The sequence below is a fragment of the Poeciliopsis prolifica genome, unplaced genomic scaffold (assembly GCF_027474105.1).
Source record: "Poeciliopsis prolifica strain line A6 unplaced genomic scaffold, Auburn_PproV2 SCAFFOLD001, whole genome shotgun sequence".
Lineage (NCBI taxonomy): Eukaryota > Metazoa > Chordata > Actinopteri > Cyprinodontiformes > Poeciliidae > Poeciliopsis > Poeciliopsis prolifica.
The window spans coordinates 2330515-2347183 of NW_026562376.1; the positions used below are offsets into that span (position 1 = coordinate 2330515).

Consider the following 16669-nt stretch of genomic DNA (forward strand, 5'->3'; position numbering starts at 1 on the left):
GGTTGAAGGATTTGTCTTTTGTTTGCGAGTCATTTCTCCTGCGAGTTCGAAGCTGCTGCATGTTTTTGTTACTTTTACCCAGAATGCCATGCACCGAAGTCCACGACCTGCTTTTGGAACAGTCTCTGGTTGACTTTGTGTTCATTATTGTGTTCAAACTGAACCAGAGTTAACTTCAAGCAAACAGGCTGAGGTTTGAATTTGCTTTTTTGTTCCAAACACAGTTTGAATGTATGAAAGCCCCTGATTTTTCTGCGCGGCCGTTCACACTGCTAATTAAATGCAACCACAAACGAACTTGTACGTGACCGATTTATGACCCCAAAGCAACCTGAATGCACAGAAGAATAACAAACATCTCACATAAACAGCAGCGCTCAGTTTACACAAGTAAGAATGGACGCCGGCGTCTGTGGATGGTTTTTGAGGGTGAGTTCCCACTGGACCGGTTTCGTATGTTTCAATCAAACTCTAGTTCATTTGCTTAGAAAGTCCGGTTTGTTTGGGGAGGTTTGAACAGGTAATAAAACTCTGGTCCACCTACAAACCTCTCCATTCTGAATCCATACGTGAATGCCACGGGAACCAGAGACTGCTTGTATTTACTGCTTGGTGATTGCAACCAAAACAAACACTAGCTAGCTAAAACAAACACTAGCTAGCTAAAACAAACACTAGCTAGCTAAAACAAACACTAGCTAGCTAAAACAAACACTAGTTCGCTAACTAGCGCTAACGGGAGAAATGACATGTGGTCTTTACCCAGGACAAAGGAGAAATCCTACAAAATCTTTTGCCGTTCCATTATTTGTCTCCATCCATCACTGTCTTTGTTTGTGTCGTTTCCTTCAGTGTTTCTTGGTGCAGCGCCCCCTCAGGCGAGGAGGGGAAGAGGTTGTGCTCAAAGGGTTTGTTTTGAAACACTGCAGTTAGAAAATTAACCAGAGCAGCTCAAAATGTAATAAATGTTAAAATTTTCATCCCAATCCAACCAAGTCTACCAGACTATTAGTTCTGGAAACATCTGATGAATGTAGACAGAGGAAGCTAAGAAAAAATTAACCATATGTCGCATGTCTTAGGATAATGATGTAAAACGCAACAAGACTGTTCTGACACCAGACACTCCCAAAATTTTGGGATATGTATCTGATTTCATATGACAAAAGCAAGTGGCAGAAATTTGTGGGGGAGAATAGATCGGAACCGGGCCGATCGGACTGCAGTGGGAAAGTCAGACGTAGGTTGCATTTGCCTGCTGTGTGAACGTAGCTGTAGAGACACACAAAGCAAACAACTGTGTACAAACACTTCTCTGCAACCTTCTTACAGTCTCATGAACCAATATCAGCTGCAAGACACAATTATTAGCTTGTGTAGTTTTTGGCTTTCTATGTGCGTGTGTTTCACCACTTATCATTTAAAGAGTGATAGGGGTTTTAGAGGAAGATGAGAGGCACACTTAAAGAGAGGCGGGGGAGGAGATGAAAGGAAGGATGAAGATGTGACATAACAGGCTGAAGGATGAAGGCGAAGAGGAAGCAGGTAGGATGCATCATGCACTTCTTCCTGCAATCATCCAAACATCTAATGAGGCCAGAGCAACAACATGCATGCAAATCGGCAGCGACATGCCAGAAGAAGCTGTTAAAGTTCACAGGAAGGAAAGAAAATAATCAAAACCTGATTATTGGAGCATTCTGATTGGATTCTTGCATACAAAACTTCTTCAGCTTTGCAAGTAAAATAGAACTATTCAACAAAGGCTCTTCAGCCTTTTAAAGGCTGGAGAAACTGTCTAGACTGATTGGAGCAAACATAAAGGATAAGATATTTTTAATAACTCCATATAGTTCTGCTCATTTTGTTCAACCTTGGAAGGAATAAGCTGCTGCTGAAAACACATCAATTTCTGTCTGGAGACAAAAAACTGAGAAAAATGAAAGGACAGAAACTTTTCAAAACTTTAATTTCTACTGAAACTGGATCAGAAGCTACATTTGCAAAACAGCTTTTCTGTCCTTTTTATGAAGAACTTGATGGCCTGAAAGATATTTTACTGTCCTTCATCAGAGTCATGCTAACAGTTAAATTTAATGTTTTATTTAATATTTTAGTTGCTCTTGCATAAGGCAGCTGTTTACATTGTCTCTTTCTTAGTTAAACAACTTTTCCGTCACTATGCTAACTGCTAACACTGCAGCAGCTAAAATGAGTTTTTCTCTTGAAGCAAAACTTATTATTTCTTTATATAATCTGGTTTATTCAGATTGTTTATAAAATAAAGTGTTAGTTGTATGTTTTAAGTCATTATTATTGTCGCAAAGTTCAGTGCAGACGAATCAGAATTAGATTTATTTTACCAAGATTGTGACCTTGATTTTAATTTCTCACAACATACAGACATAACTATAATAATAACATATATGTAAATCATACATGAATAAGTTTGTTCACGCAATAGAAAACATGCTGTTCCATCATCCTCCAACCACTTCCTGTTGTCTTCTTTGTGGTTTTCGCCAGTAGTAACATGATCACATGAATCAAATGATGTGAAAAAAGCTTTTCCGTTGCAATTTTGTCAAATAAATCAATTTCAAAATAATGGAAATACCACATCAGCGCAAAAACCATTTCGTAAAAAAGATTTTGATTTTTTTTTTAGGTTGCTGTGTTTCCATTTAGCAAATCAATTATATGATCAGCATAAACACTATGATGAACATTTTAATTACCAGAATAAAGCCCTAATGATATGAGAATAAAATTATATTTCCAGAATAAAATCATAATTTTATGATATATAAACTTATACACAAAGCTGGATTAAAAAGAGAAATTTTGAGAATCTTGTTTCCGAAAAACTTGGTTTCAGTTTTTTGGAAAACAGTAAATATTTTAACATATTAGCATCAAATTATTATTATGAGTTTGAGGCAGATCTTGATAATTGTTAGGCATAAAATTATTTTCTTTCTCTTAATTTTATGGATTTCTTCTGGTAATAATAATAAAAGAAAAATAATTTTGGCACATATAAGTGTAGATTTTGCCTTGAACAGTATTCCTTTTCCTGGATTTACCAGTTTTAGAAAATTCATGATGAAAAAGGACAGAAAGAGGACAGAGATGAGCGAGAAGGAGCAAAAACCAAATGATGAAAGGAGCAGAGATAAGAGAAAGTTTGGATTTGTAGGATGAAAGTGTCTGGAGAAACGCAACACGAGGGCAGAAATACAGGAAAAGGAAGAAGGCAGGCGGTTTTTCCAGTGACTTTTAAATTGGTTTTAATGAGGATTATTTTTTTACTGCTGTGAATTAAATCAAAACATGTCAGAGCTGTAAAATATCTCCACCTAGATATACATGTACATAACATTTCTGAAGCCAATACTGTGCTTAATGCAATTTCTTTCTTTAAATTTGGTAAAACTGCATCAATTTCAGTCAGTTTTGCTCTAAAAAACAGACACTGTGACTGAGTGTCTCCTGATAAACAGAAAGTAGCAGCAGCGTTTCCTGGTCAGGTGAGTTTTTGGAGATCCTGCCGAACAGCAGAGGGACAGATGTGATTCATTTATCATTTATCTGTGGGACGTTTTTTCACTTCCATCGTTTTATCCCATGGGAAACTGATCCATGTCTGCAGCAGAACGTCAGCCGCTAAATTATACATGCTAAAACTGTCGAAATCTTATACATTTCAATCTGATAAATAATCAAACATGATACCATATTTTTGCAACGTAATGTGTCCAGTAATTGTTGCTCACAGTTCAAGAGGCTCAGGAGGAAAACATTTTTCTCTTAAGCAACTAAAAGAAAGTTTGGGAGTTAAATCGCTGATCAAAGTTCAATTGAATTGTTTTACTGAAATTCAAAAAGTTGTAAATTTCTGCCAAAATTTCAGAAATTTTCTTTTTTTCTTGAAAATCTGAAAAGTTAAAAATTTACTAGAAAAACTCAAAAACCTTTGTGACTAATTTCAGAAATTCTCTGAAAATTCAAGAAAAATTTTAAAATTTCTGAGTTTAAAAAGTCAAAAAGTTTTTCTTGAAAATTGCTGAAATTAATCTTTTTTTTTTTACTTACACTGAGAAACTTCTGCATTTTTTTCTAGAAAATTTCCAAGATTCATTTAAAATGTTTTTTTTTTCTGGCAAATTTTTAACTTTATTACTCAGAAGTTGAGTTGTTTTTTACAAGAAAATTTGTGAAATTAATCTCAACATTTGTTGGGTTTCTTCCAGCAAATTTCCTTGTTGATTTCCAGAAAATTTGTGGGTTTTTAATTTTATTTATTTTGGCAGAAATGTACTCACGTTTCCCCTCCCTCTACAACAGCTGTCATCATAGAAATCTGATAATCGTTAATTATTTATGTTTCTATAACTGATTACTGAAATGGAAAAACCTACATCATTTATAGCACTGACAATAGTTGTCAAACAAATTGCTCTGTACCAAACATGACTTGAAAGAAATTTGACTTTGTAATTGGACGCCATGAAATTGGGTCTCTGTCTCTTTAAAATCTCCTGGTCTTTCTGAAACTCCGCCTTCAGGAAGTCACAACATGTTTTTACTAACAACAGGAAAAATATCTAAACATGACAATGTGTGAAAAATATCTGCACTCTGTTAAAATATAATGTGGTTTGTTACACCTGACTTCACCATCAAAAGGAAGATTTAATCAAAACGTCAAATCGATTTCACCGCCTCGCTGGAAAACTGTGTTAACTTATATTGAACATTGCTCTAGATAAGAAAATCATTCATTCATAAATTATTTTAAATATGTCACATAAATGTTGAAATTCGGTCATCACCTCAAATTCTGCAGAACAGACAGACACCAAACTAAACACAGCAAACCCTGTAAATCACAGCTGCAGACTGGAGAAAGTACTGGCTGAGCACCGAGTCTTCGTTACAGAGCGAAAGGAAATTAGAGAAATTGGATTCCAACTCAGACCAAGATTTAAGCAGCAAAAAAGAAAAACAACAACAAAAAACACACTAACAGAATTTTCTCCCAAAAGCTGCAAAAGCTGAAAATGGTGTACAGAAGCAAATTTCCACCAAAAAACCCAAATAAATTTCTGACTTGGAAAGGTTTAAAAATTGGCTAAAAAAATTTAAAACTTTTGAGATTAATCTCAGAAATTAGATTTTTTTTATTTATTGGAAATTTTTGAGTTTCAAAATATAAATGAAATTAGACTGGAAATTCTCTGAGTTTGAAAGGCAAACAACTTAAAAAATTTTGAGATTAAGCTAAGAAATTTTTGAAAAAAAAACGTGGAAATTTCAGAATTTCGAACGTAAAATAATTTCTTAGTTTCAACTTTTGAAACTCAAAAATTTCCATTTTTTCTAGAAAATTTTTTAATGTCAAATTTTCTGAGTTTTTTTCTAGCAAAAAAACTCCAGAAATTTATTAGTTTTTTCTTAAAAATTTGAGGTTTTTTAGTGAAGATTAATTTATTTTTTTCTGTCTGCAATGGCTCTAGTACACCATCTTAGAAACCAATTTATGCATCTGTCCAACCACAATGCATTCAACAAAAATCAGTCAAGCAGTTGTAAAATCTTAATCAAGAGCCTGGCAGTTTCAGTATGATGGTTAAAAGAGACGTCATTTAATTTCAGCGTTTGTAAGAAAAGGAAAACCTTCAGTGAATCAGACTGAATCCATCCCCTCTGCTTCCCTCACAAACACACAAAACAAGCAAATCTGGTGTTTTCTTCACTATTTTCACAAGATCTGGCAACCTTTATGTTTGGCACGCGAAAGGCGATCAATACATGAAACCAAAAGCAGCCAAAGCTTTCTGGAAGAGGAGGAACGACAAGTTTTATGATAGTCAGCAGCAACAACACAAATTTCACAGCAGTTATTTGCAGAGTGAACTTTGTTTTGTCACCATTTACTGCATGTATTAAGCCAGTTTAAAACATAATAAAGGAATGTATGGAAGTCCAAAAGTGCTACTTTGTTTTCCAGAAAGATATTATGATAAAAACTGAAAGCAAATAAAGTGATGGTTTATATAAATATTTAATTACTTATCCCTCAATAAAAAGTATTTTTGAAATACATATTGTTTTCAAATCTAATTGTTATTCTAATCTGTGATTGAAGTCAGTGGGAGGAGGTGAAAGTCCTAAGGGTGAGCCAATCGGGTATATTTTACAAGCTATGATGGCACATGACATTATTTTGTCCTTCAAGATCAAAATAATAATAAAATACTTAGTGCATATAATTAGCTTCCCATTATTTAATGAATATGTTCTCCCTATTTGTTTTATTCTGATGTAAAGATTGTAGTGATTGATTTACATAATGGATTTTTGACATTTTCAGCTTTCCATATGTATTCACAGTATAAGGAACTTGGGTTATAGCCTTTTGTAAATAAAATTGAACATTTATAACTTAAATCAACTTTTAAAATGTCAGCAAAGTGATTCATTTGCCATTTCAGGTGCCAGGTTCATAAAACAACCAAAAGCTGTATTTGCAGCTGTCATTATTTGATGATCTTCAAGAACAGAAGCAAAAAATATATAACAAAAATAACTGATAAAAATATTTTATATCTTTTAATTCTGATGTAATAATTGATTCCCTCAACAATAAAATTTTGACATTTTTGGTATTCCGTATCTCTGCGCAGTGTGAGGAACAAAAAAGAACAGTCTAAACTCAGGTTAATTTCTGGTAAATATAATTATTTATAGCCTCTTCTGAATTAAATTTAACATTTATGACTTAAATAAACTTTTAAAAAGCGAATAAAATTAATTTTTTATTTAGTTTTGCAGATTTTCAAGCGAAGCTTCATCCTCCTCCTCTTCCTCCTCCAGCTGCTGCACCAACAACCATGAAGCACCTGCAGCTTTCTAACGCGGATCGCTGCGCAGCGATGAAGCTCCCAGATCTGATCAGCCCCGCCGCGGAACCGAACCGGAACCGGTTTGGTACTCACTGAGAAGCAGAGCAACAGGCAAGAAGATGAGGCAGGCGGAGTTCAGCAGAGACGCCATGCCGAGCCCAAAGTTCGTCCTCCGGACCCACAAGTTTCAGCTTCGGTCCTGAACTCCAGAGTGAGTCTGTCCTTCACGAGGAAGAGGAGCAGGAGGAAGAGGAGGCACGTCGGCTGGTTACACTGAGTTCTCCTCCTGCAGCTGCAGCGCTTTCTCCGCTCTGAGAGCATCCGCTGCTGCTCCCCCTGAAAGCAGGAGGAGGAGGAGGAAGGAGAGGATGAGGAGGAAGAGGAGGAACAGCAGGAGGAAGGAAAGGAGGAGGTGGAGGAAGAGTAGGAGGAAGAGCAGGAGGAAGAACAGGAGGAGGAGGAAGGTCTACAGCAGAGTCCCTGATGAGCTCAGATTCTCTGCATTAACAAACTGACTCAGTTTTCCTGGTTTTCTGCCGGTTGTTTTTCGCACTTTGACCTCAGTCAGATCCAATGGACCCAGTTGATACAACACAGGAGTAAATTTCCTCCAAAACCCACAAATTTTCTGGAGAAAACAAAAATAAGAGGAAAACGTTGAAAACTGGATAGAAAAAAAATGTATCTCAGAAATTTCAGTGTTAAAAATTCTCAAAATTGCTTGGAAATATTACATTTCCCAGAATTTTAGTAATTTTATAATTGGATACAATTAATCCAAGAAATAATTTCTGTGGAAATTTCTGAGTTTGAAAGTCAAATTTTGGAAGCAAAACTCAGTTTGATATTTCAAAAATGCTCTGGAAGGAAAAAGGAATATTTCTGAGTTAAACACTTGAACAATTTGTTTTTGCTAAAAATTTATATCAACATTTTTATCTTCAAAATGAAATATTTAGCATACTATTTAGTTTGACACTAAATATGTAGTTTTAATTATTTAGCAAAATAATTAGTTAAGAGGTAACTAAATATTTTGAGCTAAACAATATTTAATCTATTTATCTTCAACCAAAAATATCTAATACAAGTAGTTAACATAACTAATTATTTAGCCTAAACATTTATCCAAATATTTTGTAGTAAAAACTAAATTTTTAAAGTTAATTTAGCTTATATATTTATCTTGCCCTTTAAATACTCAGAGCCTGTAATATTTTATGAATGAAAAATTAGCATTCACTGTTTTTTCCTTTCCAAATTACTGCTGTTCTGTTTTTACAGTGTAGCTCCACAATCAGCGTCTCAGAAAAAAATAATAAAATCCAAATAAAACTAAAATCTTGCAGGTTTTTAAAAAACAGACACACAAAAACAATGAACATTTTCTCTTTTATTCCAAAACGTTTGAGGGTAAAACAAACTATAAACAGAGCCGTCCAAACCGGAGGAAACAAACACAACGGAGAGACAGAGGAGGAAAAACTTCGCAGATTGCTAGTAGTCGAAAACAGAACAGAACCGCCGCTTCTCTCGTTCTCAACCAAAATGTTTGTCAACAGAAGGTCCATGCTCTCCTCTGCGGTCCGGCCCCAGCCGCCGTCAGGAACGGATGAAACGCAGTAAGGCACTTTCCAGACGGGTCCGACGGATCCCAAACACCCCAGATGAATTTGTTTTATTTTACAATCCAAATCTACCCTGTGAGTCAAACAGCTCCAATATTTAACAGAAATCTCAGTTTATTCTGCAAAACAAAAAAAAAGAAACAGGATTTCTTTTCTGTAGAAAATAAAGGGTCCAAGTGAGTGCTGCCCCCTATAGCCTAAGAGGAGTAACTGCACATTCAGTTCACAAACATCCTGATGATTTATCAGTAATAATCCCGTTTAAGGTTTTATTATTATTATTATTATTAAGCTACTCTGGGATTTAAAGCAAGTATACATGGCTTACAAATACTAAATGCTCTTCATATAAAAAACAAGTGGTGGACGGTGATGGATTCCTGGACTGCTCCTGATTTTAAACGAATAACCTTATTAAATCCTGAAAAAGAAAAAGGAATCATCTCCATGAACATGAGCGGATTCTCGAGTTGGGGGCGTGAATGTCACCTCCAGCCAATTAGGGAATAACGGAGAGGAAATATAGGATGCCTCGGGGAGCCGGCGTGCCTGTGGTCGCCCTGATGGGCTGCAGGATTCGCTGAATTCCCCGGCGCAGAAACAACAAAAAAAGGTCAGCTTTTTGCTCTTAAGGCGACATTTCCAGGCCAGACGTCTCCGCGTTCGGCTGAAGGCGACCGGAATGTCAAACCTGTCCTGATTATCGGCGTCCAGCGGAGGGAGGAACTGAAAATCTTCTCTTTTTTTTGTTTTTCTTTTTTTTTAGCGTAAAGATCAGGAGGCAGACGTCCTGAAGCTTCAGCACTAAAACATTCGTTTGGAGGTCGCCTGCAGGCCTAGTGGTTGACGACTCCGTGCAGCATCAGGAGCAGGCCGCGCGCCCGCTTGCTGAGCGGGCTGTGCGGGTCCTGCTGCAGGAAGGCCAGCAGTTTGGATCGGACCTGGGCCAGAACCGACGACATGTGGTCCCTGGTCAACGGCTCGCTGTGGTCCAGATTCATCACAGCGTCCTCCAGGTAGCTGGGAGGGAGGAGGGATCAAAGGATAGAAAAACATTTAAAAAACATTTGTGCTACTGTCGTTCCTGTGCAGCACTTTGGTGCAGCTTTATACCCGTTTTAAAGTGCTATATAAATAAATTTGACATTGACATTTAAACTTTTAAAACCATAGTTTAAACATTCAAACCATAATTTAGACTTTTAGTCATAATGTCAACTTTCAAAGTCATAATTTCAAAAATAAATTGTTATCACAAGTTTGAAGGTCATAATTTTTACTTCTGAAGTCCTAATTAGGAAATAATTGTGCTACAGGTTTCATAATTGTGACTTTTAAGACTTGAAATTATGAGTTTTGATAATTGTTTTGGCTTGATGAGGAAATAAAACATTTCTTCATTAAGCCAGTTGGTGTGTTATTTTTCTTTTATAATACAAATGGAGATCCATAATATTTACGTTTACTTAAAATAATATTTGTTTTATTCCTTGCTGAATGAAGCCGGTTCTAAGTCAACCGTCTAACTTTATGTTAATCCCAGGTCTTCCTGTCTTCTCGTCCTCCGCCGCTCAACATTTAACTCTTTAATTAATCGTTTCAGGTCGGACATCTGGTGGGACGACGTTGGGTTTCCGCTGCAGACCCATTAAACCGACACGCTATGAAATGGGCCGGTAACGCCGCGGCGGCGCAGACTCTGAGCTTTTAATAACTCATCTTTTGCGCCGCACCTTTAAAAACACACAGGAGCGGCTTAAACTGCCGCTCCGCATCATCTGGCGCATAACGACCCCGCTGAGATCACCGTTTCTGAGGATAACGACGCTCAAATGCCGTTTATGAGATGCTTCCAATCAGGAGACGCCTTCAACTGCACAGGCTGTGATTTACAGTCACACTGATCGCCTGATTTCTGTCTCTGCAGCGCAAGAAAAGGCTTCAAAAAATAAGCTAAAGTTAAGAATAAAAAGAAGCCGCAACCCACTGCCTTGAAAAGTGTGGGAACAGGAAGCTTTTTTACTTTTCTTTTATAGGACCCAATAAAGCAGAGGAGAACAAGGACGGAGCGGAGCAGCAGAGAGCAGCTAAAACCTGGAGCTAGCTCCCCGGACAGCCGTGCAGCAGACGGAGCGGCGTGATGGGGTCAGCACTTTACCGCTGCTCCGCCCACAGGGGGCGCCGCGTAATGGCCCAACTGTGGAGATCAAATGTGAGGAAATAATTTAGTCGGAAGGCTGAGGGGCGTTTTATCGCTGAGTGGGAGAGAAAGGGGCGGGACAAGTTTTTAGAAGTTATAATTAAGACGTTTCTGCAGGTTGAGCTGCTTCACATTGGAGACCAGCAGGAGGACAAGAGGAGAAAATTAAAACATTCATGTGAAGAGAAAATATTTAAGAAGAAAAATACTTTATACCAGAGTACTGAGTCCACACCAATATACGGATAACAACAAAGTCATAATAATTTGAGAATAAACTCAGACAAGAATGAAGTCATAAAATGACAAGAATAAAATCAGAATGGGAATAAAGTCATAATACTAGAATAAAGTTGTGATAATCTGAGAAAAAAAATGTAATAAATTTGCAAAAAGATGTGCAATTATACAGCTACACATCGTTGAAAAGTGGAGGTGGAGCCTCCTGCACAAACAACAAGAATGCAGAAAGTGATTTCTGGATGGTAAGTCAAAACTAAAGCTTTTTTCCAGCAGCCATTGTACAGTGGATACAGCGGTAAAACTCAGTTTGGGTTGCTAAGTAACGTTCAGAACTCTGTTGCTGGCTATTAGCAGCTAATTGCTGCTGCTAATAGCCAGCAGCAATTAGCCAACACCTGTTGGCTCTGCTGAGCTTATTATAGGAGCTACTTCTCAGTGAAAAAAAACCACCCAGCTGATTTGTGACGACATGTGGAGGTTTTTGGAACGGCTCATTTTCCAGACTCCAAAAAAACAATTTATTGCCAAAAATCAGCTGGGTGTTTTTTCCACTAAGAAGTAGCTCCTATAATGAGCTCAGCAGAGCCAGCAGCTTGTGGCTAATTGCTGGTGGCTAGTCTGAACCGGGTGAATAGTTGCCATGGAGATTAAAAGGATTTCCAAAACATGCATGCAAGAATCAAAACAATGCCTCGGGGAATCACATTATAACATGATTTCATTTAATTCTGCCATTTTAATCTAAACTTGTAAATGTGTAATTTAAACAAAAAATTTATTTTTCCTTGAAAGGTTCCTTCCTAGTCGTCTAGTGACCAGCATAAGGAATGCAGGCCACCTTACACCAAAACCATGAGTGAAAAGAAGTAACTTCAGCTGCGATCGGTTGTGTTTCCTCACCTGATCTTGAGCTGGGAGCGCGTGGCGAGGTTGGAGGACAGCTGCTGGATGAGCGACAGCAGCACCGGCTGGCTCAGGGGGCACGGCGTCTGGCCGAACACCTGCTGGGAGTCGATGGTCTCACACACGTACAGAACCAGGTTCAGGTCCGTCGCAGACAGAGCCTGCAGCACAACACAGGGGCAACGTCATTCTGCTTCCTTACACAGATACTCATCCCATCTGACGACACAGATCTGGTTGGATGTCGACATCAGGTTTGCAGAACTGGCTGCTGGGAGGATTTACCAGCATTAACAAGAACCAGGGCAAATATTTACACACAAGCGTTTTGGCATGTCTGAACAACAAAGAGGAAAGATCTGGATGAGCTCAACCACCGATGTTATCTCAGCAGCAAAGCCTTGATTATTTAATCAGTGAGAAAATAACTTTTTCTTCTCCTCATCAAAGTCATCAAAGTTGAAGTTTGCACCCAAAGACTGTGGCTAAATAAGACTGATAAGACTATCGCTACTTTGACATATTTTTACTCGGGTAAGAAGTCGCCATCCAAGAAATTACTGAAGTAAGAGTAAAAAGTTTGTGTGTCTATCTGGTGAGTTTTTGATTAAAACATGTTTTTCATTCAGTGGAGATCAAACCCTCAAGCTAACATTTATATTTTTAAATATTATTTTATCAATTAAATCCAAGCTATTTTTTCTATATTGTGTCAATGTGAAAAGATTATTTAACTGTAGGTAGTAAAGACAGCTTTTTAATGGTTTAAGTAGTTTCATCAATGCCAGCCCTTTGAGGACATTTGTGATTTTGTCGTAACACAAAATGAAAGTGAGATCAACATCCTGCTGTGTCATGTACACAAAAAAGATAAAAATCCTTCTTATAAATCTGTCCTACACAGAACTCATTAAGTGACATTTTCCAGCATCATCTGGTTCAAATAAAACAAGAAAATTTCACATTAAGCTCCTTATACTATCTAATTATCAAAAATTAATCAATTAATCTACAAATGATCATGTGTTCACTAAAAGAATGTTATATTATTGCGATTTAGATATTTACATGTTTATTTTCTTGCAAAAGGCTTTGAGTTATTTGTCACATTGCATCTTTTAGTGCATTTCTAATAGTGCATGGAAAGGGATTCTTTATTTTCATAGAAAATTAATCATCCAGATAATTGATAATGAATGTAATCATTAGTTGGAGCTCCTGGCTGAAAGGAACACAACCATTTTAACCCCTACTAGAGATTAATGAGTCGAGATTTTAAACATTTATGGACAGGATGTTTCCCCCCGCAGCAGGCTGAGACATGACAGGAAAAATCAGCCACTTTAAAAACAGATGAGCTGTAAACAACTTCCAGAAGAGCTGAAAGAGGAAAAATAACAAATAAATAAAACAAAACAAAAAAACCGCTGAGCTTGTTCAGTTAAAAGAATTTCCAGAAACAAAGCAACACAGTGAATGAATCCCTGCCTGGTGTGTAAAATTTGTGGGCCTGGCATGAGTTTGTGTGGCCTTTCACTGAAAATCTGTGCAAATTTGGCAGATTAAACTGACATGTTATTTTAGGGTGAAATTTCCATTTAGAGTTTAAATCGTAAAAGGAAAATGTCAAAAAAATAAAAAAAATTTTCATTAGCAGATCATAGCCACAAACATCCAGAAACTTTTACTCTGAAACACACTTGGACTACAAACTACAAAGACTTTACAAGAAAATTCAGGTTTTTGTTGCTGGATATGAACCAAAACCAGACAAAAATAGAAAATAACTGCCTAAAAAAGTCAAATAAATGTAAATGTTAAGGCATATTTCAGACTAATGTTGCTTTCTGTAAAAACTTTAACTCTTTCAATTTATTGTTGTGCAGGTAAAGGAGTGAGATTTCACAATAATAGTATTTTTGCATTTTTTCAATGGAGAGAAAAAGATCATTTTGGTCCCTGAGGACTTTCAACTTGTGGATTTTGCCTTCCACAAGTTGCAAACAGTTTGGAGATCGCCGGTTTAGCTCAGCAGAGGGACTGAGTCTGGCAGGGTTTGCGTTGACAGAATATTCCATCTCTTCATAACTAAGCGGAGTTGATTCGTTTCATTCTATCAGTGATTTTTTTAACTATGCAGAGAAAAAGTCAGATATGTTCTTCTGCTTGATTAATGTATGATGGGATCTGGATTGACAAACATTTAACTTGTTGAATTTTAGTTAAACCGCATAAAAATTAAAGGCATAAAAATAGTCTATGTCAATAACATTTAAAAAACTGATAGATAAAAATAGAACATGACGGAATATTTTTGACGCCATCAGTCAAAATGACAGACAACAAAAACGTCCGGTGTCTGGGTCGAGTCGGTACCTGCTGGAAGGCCTGGTTGAGCTGGCCCTGTTGGAGCAGCTGCAGGATGTTCGCCTGCTGCGACTGGTAGTCGAGGTGTGCGGTGGGGACGGGCGTCCCGGCGGCAGAGCGCATGGCCTGCATGATACTGGAGGTGACGACGGCCTGCTGCTCCCTCATCGCCAGGCTCACTTCGCCTTTCACAATGCGCTGCAAGTGGCTCAGGATGGACTCCTGCAGGCTGGAGGAGACACAGTTACTGCCTGAGTGTGACGCTGTTAGTGCAGTAGCGAGCTCTTCTGCTCAATCTATAAACTACTGAGGCTGGGAAATGAATTGGCGAACAAGAGACCATATAACATTTATGCTCTCACGTCCGTTACCGCATATTACATCTAGCATAGGTAAATATTGCTGGACGATAAATTGTCCCAGAAATGATTGCTATAAACAGTAATATTGTTGTTTCAAACCATTTTCAAGTAATATAAGAGGCATAATCATGCAACACCACAACTAACTGCATGAAGTTAGTTGATGGAACTGGAAGACACAAAATATTGAAAACAAATAAACAAAACAACAAATAAAATGGATAAGGAAGTCTCTGTAAACAAAAAGGTGAGTTAAGACCAAAGCATCAAACTGAAGAAATAATGGTAAAAAAAGAGGGGAAAAAAAAGTTAAAATTTTTTAGGTTGTTATAATTTATCAAGTGAATAATTGATTGATTATTGATTGTGACATGCCTAACAAATATTGCTGGACAAAAAAAAAAAAAAAGAACAGAAGGAATTTCAGATGTAAAAATATGTTTAGGTTTCTTGAGTAAAAACAGAGGAAATCATCAGGTTTGGAGTAAAAAAATTTCCTTCTGTAAATTTACTTAATTTGCCCAAAAAATAAATTGGCCAAAATTGGAATTGGCGATTGGAAAATAGCAATTAATGCACCTCCATCCAGAAGGTTTTTATAATGTATGAGGCAAAAACAATTCGGGTGAGGGACAAAACAAAAATTCAAATTATTTTCTGTTCCATCTTCATTTTCTGTGACGCTTCCAAGTGTTTGCTTTATTTTGGTATCAAGACGATTAAAACAAAGTTTGTAATTGCTGAGAAAAACTAAATCAGATTTAGTTTTAAAATGATTTATTACTTGGTTATGTTGTTTCAAGCACACTTCAGAAAACCCGAGGCGTGTTTTTAAAGGCGGCGCGTCTCGATCGGAGCGCAGGTACGTACTTCCCCACCACCACCTGCATCTGGTGCTGGACCTCGGCTCGAACGGCGGCAGAGACGCTGCTGGCCAGCTGATCGGTGCAGCTCTGGAAGCCGTCGATCGTCTGCTGCAGCTGGCCGATCACGGGGTCCCGCGCTTCCTGCTCCCTCTGCTTCCGGCTCTTCAGGTGGGCCTCCAGCTGCTGGATGTCTGCGGAGAAAACACAACTTAATAAAAGAAATACACTCCTCTCCACTCAGAGCAGGTTGTCATGGTCATGCTCAGCGACAGGACTCAAACTTTAGCGTTTTAAGGTTAGCTTAAGCTAATAGATGTTTGATAAATTAGGTTTATTATAAACATTTTTAGTTGTTTACATAAGAAAACCTTTTAAAAAGTAAAAGTAAATAATACTTTATGCTAAATCCTAAAATGAGCTGTGATAAATAAATGTGAAAAAAATGTCAAACTTTCCAACTTTTATCATTATCTGAAAGATAAAACCCTGAAATTTTGCGTTTTTACATTAATTTATATTCAGATGGGGACCATTAGTTTTAGTTCATTACGACACAATTAGCATTTTTATACCCCACAAACCATTAATCATTTTTTAATTTTATGAATCGTCTCTTAATTACCAAGAGAAACGCATTCTTTCTTAAATACAAAAAATAACAGCAAGGTTTAGTCATAGTTTTTTCTACCTAAAAAATAAAAATGCATAAAAGATAATGAAATACAAAAGATAATTTTGCTCGAAAAATAAATACATAAACAACAATAGTAAAAAATAATTGTATATATATATTTAAAAATATATAAATGAGAAAAAAACTAAATGAATAAAGATCATTTGACTTCAAATCTTACTGGGTTTAAAACTGGACCCAGGGTTCTTGAACTGGGTTTAGATGTGAAAAAGCATAAAATGTCAAATTTTTGTTTTACTTTTAGAAAAGAAATATTGATTACTTTATTTTTTAATGTATATCCACCAATCTCTAATAGTTCATTTCAATAGATGAACTCTTGCTCTGCACAGCCTGTTAATAGCTTTTGTGTCCTGTTAAACGCCAAACGATCTGCTTTATGTAAAATAATTGCAATCATATGATTCAGTAAGCGTTAGCTGTGTCAGGCCTGAAGTGATGCAGCAGTTCTGATGCTAATGCTGCGGTTTCAGTCAATATTTAATCACTCCACACGGA

At 37.0% G+C, this 16669-nt stretch overlaps 2 protein-coding genes across 3 annotated transcripts in view; both read right to left on the reverse strand.

Annotated features, from left to right (window-relative positions):
• nrn1la (neuritin 1-like a) overlaps positions 1–7448 on the reverse strand; it is a 44941-nt gene extending 37493 nt beyond the window's left edge. Inside the window, exon 1 of the mRNA XM_055027924.1 lies at positions 7002–7448. Within this exon, the coding sequence (XP_054883899.1) occupies positions 7002–7059 (58 nt within the window). The 5' untranslated portion in view covers positions 7060–7448. The remainder of the gene's footprint in view (positions 1–7001) is intronic.
• An 838-nt stretch (positions 7449–8286) lies between these two features.
• The window catches only part of edc4 (enhancer of mRNA decapping 4), a 31046-nt gene continuing 22663 nt past the window's right edge, over positions 8287–16669 (reverse strand). For both annotated transcript variants that reach the window (XM_055027854.1, XM_055027863.1), the window contains 4 exons: positions 15482–15668; positions 14259–14478; positions 11880–12043; positions 8287–9556 (listed from right to left, as the gene is read on the reverse strand). In XM_055027854.1, coding sequence (XP_054883829.1) covers positions 9373–9556; positions 11880–12043; positions 14259–14478; positions 15482–15668 — 755 coding nt within the window. In that variant the 3' untranslated portion in view covers positions 8287–9372. The remainder of the gene's footprint in view (positions 9557–11879; positions 12044–14258; positions 14479–15481; positions 15669–16669) is intronic.